Source organism: Oratosquilla oratoria, chromosome 6, assembly GCF_046742065.1.
Source record: "Oratosquilla oratoria isolate Oo_2021 chromosome 6, ASM4674206v1, whole genome shotgun sequence".
Lineage (NCBI taxonomy): Eukaryota > Metazoa > Arthropoda > Malacostraca > Stomatopoda > Squillidae > Oratosquilla > Oratosquilla oratoria.
In genome coordinates, this window is record NC_134782.1 from 67,377 (window position 1) to 84,835 (window position 17,459).

Sequence of the window (17,459 nt, forward strand, 5' to 3'; positions counted from 1 at the left end):
ATGTTTTGACTTTCATTGACATTACATCTTAAAGTGATATTCTGTCCTTCACTGACACTATATCACAAAGAGATATTTAGACCTACACTGACATATTGCTTTACATTGATGCTCCACTCTACTCTGTTACCCCCAGTATACTCTATTTCTCCCTCCTTTGAGCTTCTACCCCGTAAAAGGAACTCATTCTTTACAAACTCCCACAATGAGGTTGGTAAGAACATCTTTGCTCTCCCATTTTCCTCTTCCATTACCATCATTTTCTTAGTGCCTCCCATTGCTACCATCAAACCCTCCCTAACAATTCTCACCAACTGGACAAAAGAACACAAATACATACCTCATCTCTACATCAACAGCACTCTAATACCACACACAAACACACCGAAAATTCTTGGTGTAACATACGATACATCCATGTCTTTCAAACAACATATCACATACATTAAACAACAAATGCACACCTAGACTTAACGCACTTAAGTCAATCACTGGAACATTTGGACAAAACAAAGAAACTAATACAACAATATACAAACAATGAATACACTCAGTAATGAATTATGCGAGTCCTGCATGGGCTCCTAATCTCAGTGAGACACACCACAACACCCTTCAAATCATACAAAACAAAGCCCTAAAAACAATTACAGGCTGCACAAATACAACACCTACAGACCATTTACACCATGAAACAAAAGTCCTCAAAGTCAAGGACCACCTCGACATGAGAGGCACACAAACACTTGCCGCAGCCACCACAAACACATCACACCCGCTACACTACATAGCAGAACACCCACACACACCAAGAAACATTAAAACAACACCCAAAGACCTGTATCACACACAGATACTCTCTTCTCTTCCTCCACAACCACCAAATACCAGCCTCCAGAAACATATTCATAATCATATCACTCACCGCTCCATTAACACACTGAAAGACAACACACTGCTGCATGCCAGACCCCCTGATATCCACCCTTCTGAATTCTCTCTCCCACAAAAGGTCAGAGTCCACCTGGCTAGACTGTGGTGTGGCCACCACTCAGCACTTCTAAGCTACCAGAAGAGGCTGGATGACTGCATTGTGAACAGCTGCCCAGGATGTAACACTTCACACCATACCATACAACACATAATGGAAGAGTACATTATACACAATCATGCACACAAACAACACAACATACACTCTATAAAGGATTTGTGGGAAAACCCAGTTTCAGCTGTGGCATTCCTTGGAGAGACGGGACTGCTCGGACAGACAGTCTAGGAAATAACAACAACAACAACAACCCTCCCTATCCTCCTCCACATTCAACAGCTCTCTAAAATACTCTCCCATCTTCCCCCTTCCACCTCCTCTTCCATTAACATCTGTCCATCTATGTCTTTTTCCTATTCTTTTCTGCCTGACTCACATCCCCTTTCTCTCTTAACTTCTTGCCAAAACATCTTTTTATTACAACTAACACCACAGTCAGAAAAAAGAAAGAGCTGAATATGAGAATCTATATATTTCAACTACTAACTGCAATCCTCTTCAGTAGTACAAAGTGGGAGGAGGATGCTATCTTTAAATAGCAACCTATTACAAAAGACAAGGAACTAGGGAAGGAGTAGATACCACTATCCTCACTCTCTGGTGACCTGAGGATGATGTGAGGTTGGGTCAGGGGGAGCGGGAGGATACCTTTAAACAATTTGTTCATTACCAAACAAATTGTTAACAGGTATCCTCCTCCTCCCCCTAACCTAACCTCACATCATCCTCTCCTCAGGTCACCAGAGAGTGAGGGTAGTGGTATTTACTCCTTCCCTAGTTCCTTTTCTTTTGTACGAGGTTGCTATTTAAAGATAGCCTCCTCCTCCCACTATGTACTACTGAAGAGGATTGCAGTTAGCAGTCGAAATATATAGACTCTCATATTCAGCTCTTTCTTTTTTCTGACTGTGGTCTTAGTTGGGTTTTACAAAAATGTTACTACATTTCTCACTAGGGAGATCTTTTTACTATTTACAAAATTTTGTCATACTCCTCTCCCATTTTATATCTGCTCTCCTTTCTTCTTCCTTTATCCTAAAGTTAAAAGTGATCAGTATTCTTTTAATGGAGATTTGTATTTAATCAGAGAAAAAAAATGTTGCATGACTGGTCTGTAGGGATGTCACTTAACTCCCTAAAATTTTACCACATTATTCTTTAGTCAAAACCCCATATGGAACCACTTACAAGGGAACTGAGGTCTTTGTATATATTTAGAAATATATACACTGGGGTATCATTCCTTCAAACAGTAAGCTTACCTGTCCTTTTGTGTGTCCACACTGACACATGCTTCAGCTCCAGCCAAGTCACAGCCACGAGTTCGTAGGTTGCTAAGCATGACTTCCCCAAACCGATCCTCAAGGTTGACCTGTTGAGTATTTATATGAATCCAAACTATTCAAATAAGCCTAGTATGTATGACTAAATTATGCTCTAATACTGTGCAAAGTGAATGCTTCATTATTTTATGAATATTAGATACTAGGGTACATTCTCTTATCTTGACTACAGTAATGGATGATACTGTGAAGTTCAGATCTTTTAAACATTTACCATACGTTCTACATCACACCAGTTATCTAACTTCTTGATCAGATAGAAAGAAAATTTGCATTGATTAATTCATGTTACAGATATAGACATCATCATCAACAAGTAATGATTAACAAACTTCTTAACTGGCAAACAGTGCAGAGTAATCTAAAACAACAAAAAATTTCAGATTAAAAGCCTGCACAATGAAGTCCTCTCAGGATCAATACTCTCACTTGCATTATGCAACCTCTTCACAAATAATCTTCTAACATCAAATCCAGAACATAACACCAAAGTGCTCACCTACCAAAAATAACCCAAGACAGTAACTCCAAAATAACTACTAAGAACACCCTAGCCTACATAGACAAACTAGAACAATGGCTTAAAAATAATACAATAGAAACCTCCCCTTAGATATCATCAATAATATTACTCACTCCAGTGTTATGTATGTTTTTGTGCTGGAGTGCTTTTAGCAGTGTGTGACAGCTGCAACTACAGCTCTTTGTGTATTGGTTTGTGCTGAAGATGTAAGATGGACCCATGTATAGGATGTGCTGTACTAGATAAATATATGTGGATAATTCATGAGTTTTATGCATGTATGATGCTGGGTTGGTTTTGATATCACTAGCTTGAGAAGGTATGAAAATGCAGGTCCTAGAGCACTGACCTCCTTATATGTAAACACAGAAATGTGAGGAGGAAAGATAAGTTGGAAGGAAGTGGGTTAAAAAGAGTGAATTTCTCAGACTATTCTAGAAACAAGGTATCAGCCTCTCTGGGTTCTCAGTGGAAGCTCTGGGTCATCCAGTGAGCCTCTGGCTCCTCCCATATGACAATACTGCCTCTAGTAGGCACACCAAAGCACCACTGCTTGATCAATATTAATTCAAAAGCTACTGATCTTCATATACTTACCATTTCATAATTAACAAAGAATGCTGACTTAAACTTTTCATTTATCCATTTAAGAAGTTGTGAAGACTTGCTGATTGTCATGTAAACAAGAACACACTCTGCTAAGAACAGAGTAGGCACATCATACACAATATCAGATTCCTTCAGCTTTGTTTCAACATCTGATAGGTTTCTTAGGTCAACACCTGTTAGCTTGTAATCATAAGTATGGAGATTATTTCTATTGAATTTTATATCATGATCTGCAAAAGATTCATTCAAAAGAAGTTAGCATTTTAATGATACAATTACTATGGCAAGCTGTCTTCATACAAAATCAATATTCAACAGAACTTATAGTATGTATACATATATCTAAAGTATACCATATATAAAGATTCAAATACCCCTTTCCAAGGGACTACAAAAGCCAGGAATCAAATTCATATTACCTTCATGAGTTACTCCTTTCAGCAAAGGCTTCATGCGTTGGATGTTCATACATTTGCGAGATGTTACCCCAGGAAAATCAAGCTCTACAAAATTACTAACACTTTGTCCTTCATCCTTGAGGCGCCAATACAAGGTGTCAAATCCTGCACCTATGTTCACTATTTGGCATCGTCCACCTGTGACCTATGTAGAACAAACATAAAAACTTAAAAAACAATTCATCTCTAAGCAATCAGCCATCCTGCAGAAAACCCCTAATTTCATATTCTCACTACAGTAAGTCCTGGTTATACGGTACATATGTGTTCCTGAAAACCTTACAGCAACTTGAAATTACCATATACCAAACCCATTATACATACATACACAAAAGGCTTTTTCCCCCCTTACACAGGGGGGGGGGAGGTTAGCCAAAAAGAAAAAGGCATAGAAACCACTCCCACCCATATTCCTTTTCCTATATATTCCATTCCCCTCCACCCTCCTCCCTCACTCTTATCATGGCACCTCCTGGATGATGGGCCATCCCTGCATCCTGTCCACTGGCCTGGGTCAGAAGCAGTGTCGCAAGACACAGCACATCCACAGCAAGGCCACTTCATAAATTCAGGTGATCCCCCTTCTCCATCCCCTCATGCAAAAAAGGAGAAGACGGGGAGAAATCTCTTCGGGCTGCGTCAAATTTTTTCTCATACATACTTTCTCACCCCCCCATCTCCTACCCACTCCCCCTCATGATTCACAGCATCATCCATACACAACCCTTCTCTATTCACCCCTATCTTCTGTCCTCTCCCATCCTTCCTCCACAGACATTCCTCTCTTTTGTGCCCCTTTCACCCCATCCATCTCATCCTAGGACATCCCCTCATATTCACTCCTTCCACCTCTGCCTTCCACACTTCTTTTACTAATCTTTCTTCACTCATTCTTTCCATGTGTCCAAACCATCCCAATACTCTTTCATCAACCCTATCTCACAGCTCCCTTTCCACCTCTGTTCTTCTCCTCACCTCCTCATTTCTCACTCTATCTAGCCTAGTAACCCCTATCATACTTCTCAGACATTTCATCTCAAACACATTCAAACTCCTTCTCTCTTCCTCTCTCATGTTCCATGTTTCTGCCAGATGAAATGGCAAACTGGATTTTGAGAGAATGCAGGAATGAACTAACAGACAAAATACATAGTCTAATAAACAGTTCATTGAAAGAAGGAAAAGTTCCAGAAGATTGGAAAAGAGCAAATATAGTACCAATATATAAAGGAGGAAACAAAGAAGACCCTACTAACTATAGACTGGTCTCTCTTACAAGTACAATAGCTAAAATTTGTGAAAGAATTATCAAAATTAGATGGGTAAAGCATTTGGAAAAAACAACATACTAAATCCAAAGCAATTTGGATTTAGACAAGGATGATCATGCGTCACAAACTTAATGTGTTTCTATTCAAGGCTAATAGATGTAATACAAGAAAGAGATGGATGGGCTGATTGTGCATTTCTAGACCTGAAAAAAGCTTTTGATAAGGTGCCACATAAGAAGTTGCTCAAGAAATTAGAAACTGCAGGAGGAATACAGGACAAACTGCTAAAGTGGATGGAAGACTTCTTGCATGAAAGAAAAATGAGAGCAGTGATAAGAGACAAACACTCTAATTGGGATGAAGTGATAAGTGGTGTTCCCCAAGGAACAGTTCTGGCCCCAATAATGTTTTCTATACAGACGCTCCTCTACTTACATTCATTCGTTTTACGTTTTTTCGATTTTACGTTTGAACTGACTGTAAAAAAAAAATTGTAAAAAAAAAAATTGAGTGAATTTTTTAGTTTAGCGCGCTCTCCGTAGTTCAAACGATACTTACGCATGACGCTGCATCCATTGTTTACATGACACAAACAACAGACTGAACGTGTCTTGCCTCCTCCTCCTCCACCATCTCAATTTATGTTGCTTGAATTTAATTCATTTGAAATTAATGTTATTATTTTACAATGTTATGTGTATTATTAATGATTTAGGGGTGTTTTATAAGACACGGTAAAAGAATTTACGGATGTATAGTACAGTAACAACTTAAGTTCATTTTCAACTTACGTTCGGCCGTTCGGAACGTAACTAAAACGTAAGTTGAGGAGCGTCTGTATATATTAATGATATGGATAAAGGAATTGAAAGTTATATGAGCTTCTTTGCGGATGATGCAAAATTGTCAATAAAGTATGGGAATGGAGTAGGAAGTGGGAGATGGAATTTAATATTAAGAAGTGTAGTATAATGGAATTTGGAAGAAGCAAAAAAAGAATAGTGGGATCATATAAATTGGGAAAAGAAGAAATAAATAAAGTAGAAAATGAGAAGGACCTGGGAGTCATTATTATGAATAATATGTCCCCTGAGAAACATATAAACAAAATTTTTGGAGAAACTTATAATCTAATAAGAATAATAAAAGTGGCATTTACATACCTGGATGAAGAAATGGTGAAGAAAATACTAGTCACTTTGATAAGACCAAAATTGGAATATGCAGCGACGACGTGGTCACCAAGTACAAAAAAAATGTATAATAAAACTTGAAAGAATACAAAGAGCAATTACAAAATTGGCACCAACACTCTCAGAACTATCATATGAAGACAGACTAGCAAAACTTGAACTACAGATATTTGAGCAAAGAAGAGAGAGGGAAGACTTGATAACTTTTTATAGAATCATGAAAGGCATTGAAAGTATTAATAGAGAGAATCTAATAAAATGGGATAGTGGAAATACAAGAGGACATGGAAAGAGAATCAAGAAAGACAGTTATAGAGGAGACCTGAAAAAGAACAGCTTTCCCCACAGAGTAATAGACATTTGGAACAAGTTAGATGAGAAAGTGGTGTGTGCAAAAACAATACATGTTATTAAAAACAGTCTAGATAAAATGAGGTATGACAACGGGACACCAAGAGCATAGCTCCCCTTCCCATAAAATACAACTAGGTACAACTAGGTAAATACATTCAAACTCCTTCTCTCTCCCTCTCTTATGTTCCATGTTTCTGTCCCATACAGTGCTGTTGGTACAATCACTCCTTCATATAACCTCCTCTTAGCATCCATTCCCAGATGTCTATTTTTCATTACACTTCTTAATCCACCAAGGCATTTACTTGCTTCTCTCAATCTACATTCTACCTCCACCCCCACTCCTCCCTTTCCTGCCACATTCGCACCCAAGTATCTAAAACTATCCACTTCCTCCAGTCTTTCACCCTCCCCTTGTACATCTCACCACCTTACTTTTGCCCACATTTATCTTCAGCTTCCTTCTTTCACACACCTTCTCAAATTCTGTCACTAACTTCCTCAATTCCTCCTCTGATGCTGCTACAAACGTAGTGTTGTCAGCAAACAACAACTGGCTCACGTCCCACTTTTCTCCATTTTCTTTAACCATCTCCAATCCCTGACTCACTACCCTTGCATTCACTACTCGCACCACCCCATCCATATAAAGATTGAACAGCCAGGGCAACATAACACATCCCTGACAAAGTCCCACCTTTACCTCGAACCATTCACTTTCTCCATTTCTAATCCTAACACAAGCTCTACTACTCTCGTAAAAACTCTTTACTGCTCTTAACAGCTTTCCTCCTATCCCATATATTTGCAGTACCTCCCACAGTGCCTTCCTATCTACCCTGTTGTAAGCCTTTTCCAGATCCATAAAAGCCCAAAAAACATCCTTACCTTTTCCTAAAGCTTTCTCACATATCTGTCTTACCACAAAAATCTGATCTACACAACCCCTACTTGTCCTAAACCCACATTGTTCCTCACCAATTACTCCCTCTGTTCCTCTCCTAATCCTCTCAATCAAGACCCTCCCATAAGCCTTCCCAACTACACTCAACAAGCTGATCCCTCTGAAACTACTACACTCACACTTGTCCCCCTTTCCCTTGTAAAGCCCATTATTACATGTAATAATAGGATATGGCATATGTACCTTCTCCCTGCTCCTTCCTCTTTAAAATATCTAGCAGATACCATATCTGTGAATTTTTCTTACCGTAAGTAGAATTGAGGGTAGTAATTACCAAATACCATAACTGTGAATTTACCAGATAAAGAATTACCATATAAGGAGGACTCACGGTATTCATTTTTTCTTTCCTTAAGACATTCATAGTAGTATAATCATGTGTACACACACACACACACACTTCAACGAACGGACGGCTTAGTGGACATTCTGAAGAAAAAGTTAAATTTCGTGGATCCCAAAGCAAAGGAAATACCTATTGTATTTACAGGGTGGGGGGAAATTGCCCGTGGTGTAGGGGAAAGTGAGGAAAAAGGAGAAAGGGAGGGATTACTGAGGGAAATGGAAGGAAATGAGGAAGGTGAGGACTTGGCCCAGGCAGGCAGATGCCATCTAAACAAACGAGGTCCGGACCAATTTAGCGATGACGAAATGTCTAACAAAAATGTAAAGATTAGAAGTATAGATAAGAGCAATACAGTAGAAGATGATGAGAATATTTTCCAGGGATTTAAAGAGGGTGGGGGGGACACAACCCCCCCCCCCCCCGATTAACAAGACTAGAAGAGAAGCTCGATAAGATGATCGAGCACTGGGAATTTAGGTTCGGTCACGTTAACAACATTGTGCAGAGGGTTGAAAAATTGGAAGAACTAGAGAAGGCAAACAAAAACTTAACTAAGGAAATTGAAGAATTAAAAAAACAGTTAAAAGAAGTAAAAGAAGAGAATAAAGTCTTAAAGGAGAATAATAAGGAGAACAAGGAGGGTTGGAAAAAAATCCAAGAAAATAGCAAGGTTGCATTTACTGACATAATCAAACAGCAAATGAATGAACAAACTGAAGACTCAGTTATTAAAGTGATGAGACAGAAGGAGAATATAGTAAGAGACTTAGCAGATAGAAAGAAATGTATAATTATATTAGGAATGGAAGAGAAACATAACCCAGATAGAACCACAAGAATCAAAGAGGAAAATGAAAAAGAAATTTACTAGAATTAGTTCAGGAAGATGAGCCAGAAATGATGAAACAAATCGAAGAGAAATTCAGGCTCGAGAAATATAGTACAGACAAGACCAGACCAATTAAGATTAAATTCAGGTCACAAACTACGGCTGAGAATATCTTATCCAAAACAGGGAAACTAGCAACAAGTGAACAATATAAAAAGGTATGGATAAAAAGGGAAATGAATAAAGAGGAAAGAGAGGAGGAAATAAGGAATAGACATGAAGCTAAGAAAAAAAACGAGACCAGAACGGAGACAGAAAAACAAGAATTCTACTGGAGAGTAGTGAATATGAAATTGAAGAAATGAAACATAACAGAAAGAAACACAAAAGAAACAGAGAATACAATGGAAATAACAGAAAGTTAAGAGTATCCTACACAAATATAGATGGATTAATAACAGGACTGAATGAACTGAACAAATATCTGAAAGAAAAAGATCCGGACATAATGGGAATTGTTGAAACAAAATTAAAAGGTCCACTACCACCCAACAATACATATAATTATTGGATTAGAAACAGAGAGAAAAAACAAGGGGGTGGAGTTATGTTCCTGACTAAGAAGGATATAAGCGTGAAGAATGTCACATATGGGAACAATACAGTAGAGATGATTATGATAGAAGTAGAAGATAGAGATAAGAAGAGCAGAAAATTTGTAATAAACTACGTGCCCCCAAAAACAGCCTCGTGGGAAGAGAATGAACATAAAAGCATGTTAGAAGACACAAGAATAACACTAAACAAGATAATGGAAGATGGAGGAAGAATAGTTATGATGGGCGACTATAATTGCAAAGAAATATGCTGGGAAGAGATGACCGTAAAGGGTGGAGAAGACTCATGGGGTAGTGTTCTACTTGAGATGATTACTGACCACACAATGACACAATGGATCCAAGAGAACACCAGGTATAGAAATGAAGAAGAACCATCGAGACTAGACCTAATATTCACATCAGAACCTGAAATAGTGGAAAAGATAGAATACCAGGCACCAATAAGCAAAAGTGACCACATATTGATAGAACTAGAACTAAATGAGAAAAAATACATGAAAAGAAATGAACAATATAGAAAAGGAAGATTGATGTATGAAAAAGCAAATTTTGATAAAATAAGAGAATTCTTCCAAAATGAAAACTGGGAAAGAATACACAAAGAAGATACAACAGTAGAAGAGAAATTGAATATTTTGACAAAAATCTATAAAAAAGGGAGTGGAAAAGTATGTCCCAAGACAAAAACAGGAAAAAGAATATATAAAGTGCTGGTACAATAAAAGTTGTAGGGAGATAAAAGACTAGAGAGACAAAGCTTGGGCCAAATGGAAGAAAAACAAAAGACCAGAAAAATGGAAAATATATACTTGTTATAGAAATGAATATGTACAAGCGTGCAGAGAGGAAAAGAGAAAATATGAAAAAGATGTCATAGAAAAGTGTAAAGATCAACCAAAACTATTCTACAGATTTGTAAACAACAAACTGAAAAACAAACAAGATTTGGAGAAATTAAGACAAGGAGGAATTGAATACACAGAGGAAATTGAAATGGCGGAAATTATGAACATACATTTTAAATCTGTGTTTACAAGGGAGAACATACAACCTGAAGAGATTGAATGGAAAGAGAAAGTCCCCCCTATGAAAGAAATAGAAGTAACAAAGAATGAAATATTGAAACACTTGAGTAATCTTGATGTCAGAAAATTGCATGGACCAGATGAAATGGCAAACTGGATTTTGAAAGAATGCAGGAATGAACTGGCAGATATAATACATAGCATAATAATCAGTTCATTGAAAGAAGGTAAAGTTCCAGAAGATTGGAAAAAAAGCAAATATAGTACCTATATATAAAGGGGGAAATAAAGAAGACCCTAACAACTATAGGCCAGTCTCTCTAACAAGTACAATAGCAAAAATTTGTGAAAGAATTGTAAAGAATAGATGGGTAAAATATTTAGAAAAAAACAACGTGCTAAATCCAAGACAATTTGGATTCAGGCAAGGACGATCATGCGTCACCAATTTAATATGTTTCTATTCAAGGCTAATAGATATAATACAAGAAAGAGATGGATGGGCTGATTGCGCATTTCTAGACCTAAAAAAAGCTTTTGACAAAGTACCACATAAGAAGTTGCTTAAGAAATTAGAAACTGAAGGAGGAATACAGGGCAAACTAATAAATTGGATGGAAGACTTTTTGCAAGAAAGAAAAATGAGAGTAGTGATAAGAGACCAACACTCAAAATGGGATAAAGTAATAAGCGGTGTTCCACAAGGAACAGTTCTGGCCCCAATAATGTTTGCTATATATATTAATGATATGGAGGAAGGAATTGAAAGCTATATGAGCTTCTTTGCAGATGATGCAAAACTATTGAAAAAAGTGAACACAGAAGAAGGTTGTGAATCACTACAGAGAGATCTTAACAAAGTACAGGAATGGAGTAGGAAGTGGGAAATGGAGTTCAATACAAAGAAGTGTAGTATAATGGAATTTGGAAAAAGTAAAAACAGAATAACAGGATCATATAAATTGGGAGAAGAAAGAATAAAAAAAGTAGAATATGAAAAGGACCTGGGAGTCATTGTTATGAATAATATGTCACCTGAGAAACATATAAATAAGATTTTTGGAGAAACCTATAATTTAATAAGAACAATCAAAGTTGCATTTACATATCTGGATGAAGAAATGGTGAAGAAAATTCTAATCACCCTGATAAGACCAAGATTGCGGCAACGATATGGTCACCAAGTACAAAAAAATGTATAAAAAAACTTGAAAGAATACAAAGAGCAATTACAAAATTGGCACCTACACTCACACAACTATCATATGAAGAGAGACTAGCAAAACATGAACTACAGACACTAGAGCAAAGAAGAGAGAGAGGAGATTTGATAACTATTTAGAGAATCATGAAAGGCATAGAAATTACAAAGGATTACAAAGGCAAAGCATGCCGACAGGAGACCTTTTGATCCATATCTAGGTCGGATGCAAAAAAAAAAAAAAAAAAAAAAAAAAAAATAATAAAAATAAAAATAAAAATAAAATAAAAAAAAAAAAAAACTCATATTAATAATAAATTAAAACTAACAATGTAAATAACAATTAAAATACATAAATAAATGCATTGGTATAGTTGAATAACAAACAAACAGGTAAATAGTAAATGATAATAAATTGACATATAACTAATAATAAATGAAAATCAGACAGACAAATTATAACAAAACAAAAACAAATAATATAACATAAATTATAATAATTACAGCATCTTACTTAGGTATTTATCTAAATGATTCTTAAAGCTTCGAACTGAACTACATTGCACTACCTGTGCAGGAAGTTTATTCCATTCATTAACTACACGGTTGGCAAAGTTGTTTCTACCTACTTCCAAATTGAATCTATTTCCGGACAGTTTGAGACCATTGTTTCTTGTCTGATTCTCATTCAATGTGAAAATTTGGTCACTTTTGATGTTGTCAATTCCCTTTAAAATCTTAAAGACCTGTATCAAGTCACCTCTGAGTCTACGCTTTTTTAGGGAAAACAGATTCATGTGCTTAAGTCGATTTTCGTATGATTTATTTTTGATATTTGGAATCAGTTTTGTGGCTCGCCGTTGTACTTTTTCCAGTCTGTCAATGTCTTTAATGAGATTCGGTGACCATACGGAAACAGCATATTCCAAATGTGGACGAACTAACGATTTATATAGCTTGTTAATGAGTGATAGAGAGAATTTGATAAAATGGGATGACAGAAGTACAAGAGGACATGGAAAGAAAATCAAAAAGGATAGCTATAGAAGAGACCTGAAAAAGAACAGCTTTCCTCACAGAGTAATAGACAGTTGGAACAAGTTAGATGAGAAAGTGGTGTGTGCAAAAACAATACATGAATTTAAAAATAGTTTAGATAAAATGAGATATGAAAACGAGACACCAAGAGCATAGCTCCCCTTCCCGTAAAATACAACTAGGTAAATACACAGTACAGAGAATGACTGTGAATCTCTTTAGAGAGATCTGGACAAAGTCTGGAAATGGAGCCAAAAATGGATAAGTGAATTTCAATATCAAGAAATGCTGTATAACCTAATGGAGTTTGGAAAAAGTAAGAATAGAATATCAGGGCAATATAAGGCTGGTACAAAAGAAGTAAATAAAGTTAGCTCAGAAAAGGACCTAGGAGTAATTATTAGCAAGAACATGTCACCAGACAAGCATATAAACAAAATAGTTGGAGAAACCTACAATTTACTAGGAACAATACAGGTGGCCTTACATATTACTGGAGAGTACATACATTTCGTGCATTATAATGAAAAATCAAAATTGGTCTAAATATTCTTTGCAGCAGCCAGTGTATTCTCCATTCTAATTTTTCAGTGTATGTATTCTGCTTTCAGATTCAAACATGTCTTTTAAAAGTAAATTATTTAAATCAGCAGTGGAATCAGCTGGAAAGAAATGGACACAAATTTGACAACTCTAAAACACTGTCCAAGCATACCAGAAATGAAAGAGGATATAAATGAGATCATGTGCAAAATGCCTTTGAACAGGGATATTGGTCGATTTTTGGGATTGCACGATGAACTCAAAGGGTGAACAGACTAAATAAGGAAGATATCTCAAGAATTGCTGAAGCTTTGGGAGAAATTTAGCTTCCCTTTTCTTTCTAAGCAGCAAGTTTCAGCAGAGGTTGACAAGATAGGGAAAGTGTTTGAAAAAGATAGAAAGCAGCAAAATGAAGAAATTGAAAGAAATCTCATTCATGTTTTCAATATTACAAAACTGAGTGGAAACTGGCTTTGCAGCGAAGACAAAGGATTTTACAGAAAACAAATAGAATCAGGAGGCTGAGTGGGATACATGACTGAGAAAGTGGCTCCTGTGTCAACGTGCCTTTGAAACGGCCAAGAAATTAATCAGAACCGTCAACAACTCAAGTGCAAAAGTAGTAGTAGTGAAGAAGAAAATAACAGCACTGTTTCTGATGTTGATGAAGAGTTTCCTTTCATGAAATGAAAAATATCGTGCAACAAAATATGCTGCCAAGCTGGTATCAAAAGTGTCCTTGTCAACAAGGAAAGCATCAAATGTTCTTCAAAACTTGGCTGAAGAAGGAATAGATGTCCGCACACCATCACAAATGGGAATTTGGCGTCGAGTGATCAAGGATGCACAAAGAGTCAAGAACCAGCTGAAAGAAATTATTGGTGAAGAGGAATTTTGCTTGCATTTTGATGGGAAGAGGATTAACAATAAAGAATATCAAGTGGTCTGTGTAAAGAATTCTACAAGAACTCTTCACCTTGGCATCTTGGCTTGTGAAAGCAGATCAGCTGAGGATGTCTTTATCCCACTGCAAACCCTGCTAGATGAATACAATGCATGGAGGAGTGTCAAAATGATTATTTCTGACACCACATCAGTCAATACAGGCCACCAAAATAGCACTGTTGTTTGACTTCAGAGACAGTTTGGACAAAAGGGACTAGAAGAGCCTCAGTTCATACAGAGTACAGATTTTAAACTCTAACACAGATAAAAGATAATTGCTAGTGGTGGAGTTTGGGAGAGGATATGAAAAGAGAAAGCTGAAAGTAAATGAGGGCAAAAGTAAGGTTATGAGATGTGCAAGATGGCAGTGAATTGGAAGCAAATCTTTAATGAAAGAAGCAAGGAATTAAAGAACTTAAAGTATTCAAGGAACACATGTAGCAGGGAATGGACGAATATGGGTGAAGATACATAACAGTAAGGGAAGAATGTAAATGGCTTGAGAGAATGAAAAATGTCATGAGTCATAGGTATCTGGGATGGAATGTAAATAGAAAACTGTTGTAATCAAGAGTTGAATGTACCCAGGAAAATGTATCAGGTAGAGACTTGAAATTTAAGGGAAGCAAAAAGAAAAAGCTTAAATGTGTTTGAGATGAAGTGTTTAGAAAATATGGTGGGTTATATGGATGGATAGACTAAAAAATGAGATGTGGTTAAGAACAGGGGGTTAAAAGTGAGGTGACAAATGAGGCTGGTCAAAAAATACTGGGATAAACTGGATTTATGGGGGGAAATGAGTAAAAAGAAGACAGGCAAAAAAAGGAAGGGAGAGGTGAAGAGAGTGAACTTGGGGGAAGACTAAGAATAGGATGGTTGGATGGTCTTAAATGAGCCTTAGGTCTGTTGAGGGGGGAAGGGAGAGAGAAGGACATGAGAAGGATATCAGTAGAAAGTAGTTTTAAGTAGGGGGAAAACTGATATGGTCTGAAGGGATTTCTTTTTGTCTATTCTGTAAATTCCTCAATGGATGAAGCAGGAGGGTTGACATGTAATGAAGCAGTGGTAGTAAACCAGTATTGGCTGTCAGACACTACTATGGGGGTACTGCTTTTTTTGCTTAGCTTCTCACCCAAGTAGTAGATGGGATACATAGATGACCATTTATTCATAAATTTAAAAAAATCAGGAATGTCACCATTTCAGGCCGGAAAATGAGTCTTGATATAACATCTGTATTTACGAGCATTTTTGTTGATGGGGTTTTGTCCTTCTTGGAAACCAAGCTACAATCATTCCAGGACAAATTCCCCCTTCCTGTCTCAAAAATTATTGCTTTAGTTCACACTTGTGTTTCTTCAAACTTTTTTTTCAAACAAAAGTATGGTTGTAGCATGGGTCCTATTCTTTCTCCTGTTTTGGCCTATCTCTATATGAATTCCTTCAAAAGTGTTCTTCCTCCGACCATCAAGCCCCCGGGTATGATATGGTTTAGATACGTTGATGATATTTTTTTCATCTTTTGGGAAGAAAATTGGGGTCCCTTTGATGTGTGTGTGTATGTATATATATATATATATATATATATATATGACATAAACGGAGTAGGAAACACAGGAGTCTTAGTCTTGAGTTTATTCCTCAAGACTAAGACTCCTGTGTTTCCTACTCCACTTACGTCCTGTCAGAACGTCTCAACAAACATATATATATATATATATATATATATATATATTTTTTTTTTTTTTTTTTTTTACTGAACCAGTTAGCTCCCACTATCAAATTCAAGGATGAATGGGAAGAAGAGGGTAAGATTCCTTTTTCAGATATTTTAATTATGAGGAATGGGAATAGACTTTCTTTCACAGTTCATAGAAAAAGTACTCATTCAGGCAGTTATCTTCATTTTGTCAGTCAACATCCAGATGTCAAAAGAAGTGTAGCTTTGGGCCTTTTCCTCCAAGTTTTTAGGATTTGTAGCCCCCAACTTTTAGATCAAGAATTAGACCCCATCAGGTCCCAACTTACAGGAGCAGCTTATCCTCCTTCTTAGTTCCTGGATAAAGCCCTCAGCCAAGCCAGAACTAGTTTTTTCAACACCCCCTCCAATACTGCCACACATTTCATCCATAAAGTTCCCTTGTTGTCCCCTTTTCTGATTTCTTTAACCTTAAGAGCATATTTCTTCCCAAGTATAAGTTACATTTAGTTCATAACTACCTAAACACCATAAACAAAAAAGCAGTTAACGTTTATCAAAGGTTGAAAGGAGAACACGATCCAGGTGTTTATTTAGTCCCATGTAAGGACTGCAATTTAGTATACATTGGCCAGACGGAGAGACTTAGGGACAAGGTTGAAAGAATGCAAACGTTTGATCAAATACAAGCAAGACAGTTCACTTCAGCAGTGTTCCAGCATGTCAGTTTAATCATTCTCTTGACTGGGACAAAGCACATATATATATACATATATATATACATAGATATATATATATATATGTATATATATATATTCACATATGTATATACAGTATATATATATTCATATCTATACATATATATATATATATATATATATATATATATATATATATATATATCAGGTTGTGGGTTCAGGAGGAGGATGGTAGAATCCACATTAATAGAATATATTCCCAATACAAACATTTCAAAGGGGTAATAATCTCTGGATGTAATATCAGGACTTTTGATCACCAACATTGTCAACAGACATCTTCGACTTGACTCCTAGGTCACCATTCAAGTAAGGGTAGGTATATTTTAGTCCTTCCCCTCCCCCTCCTTTAGTAAGAGTGTTGTATAATTATAATACCCTCCTCTTTCTGTATTATTGAAGAGGACTGTAGCTTACAGTCAGAATATATAGACTCACCATTTCTGTTTTTTCTTCTGCTCCAACTGTTGGTTTTAGTTTTGATTTACAATGATGTTACTACATTCTTCATCAGTGATGTATGTATCTGAGTGTATGTGTGTGTGTGTATAATGGTTGAAATGATGATAACTATTTTTGGTATTTGTTAACAATGGCACAGAAATGGCACAGAAATCCTGGAATCCTGTGGTCCTATACAGAAATACTATTTGCTCCCTCCACCCCTCCCATTTTAGTACAGAGAAATAAAT

General features: G+C 36.6%; 1 protein-coding gene across 1 annotated transcript in view; it reads right to left on the minus strand.

Moving 5' to 3' along the window:
* Window positions 1–17,459, minus strand: part of LOC143026227 (leucine carboxyl methyltransferase 1) — a 28,564-nt gene that overhangs the window by 10,404 nt on the left and 701 nt on the right. The window contains exons 2-4 of the mRNA XM_076186252.1: window positions 3,943–4,126; window positions 3,512–3,753; window positions 2,311–2,420 (exon numbers count right to left, since the gene is read on the minus strand). Coding sequence (XP_076042367.1) covers window positions 2,311–2,420; window positions 3,512–3,753; window positions 3,943–4,126 — 536 coding nt within the window. The remainder of the gene's footprint in view (window positions 1–2,310; window positions 2,421–3,511; window positions 3,754–3,942; window positions 4,127–17,459) is intronic.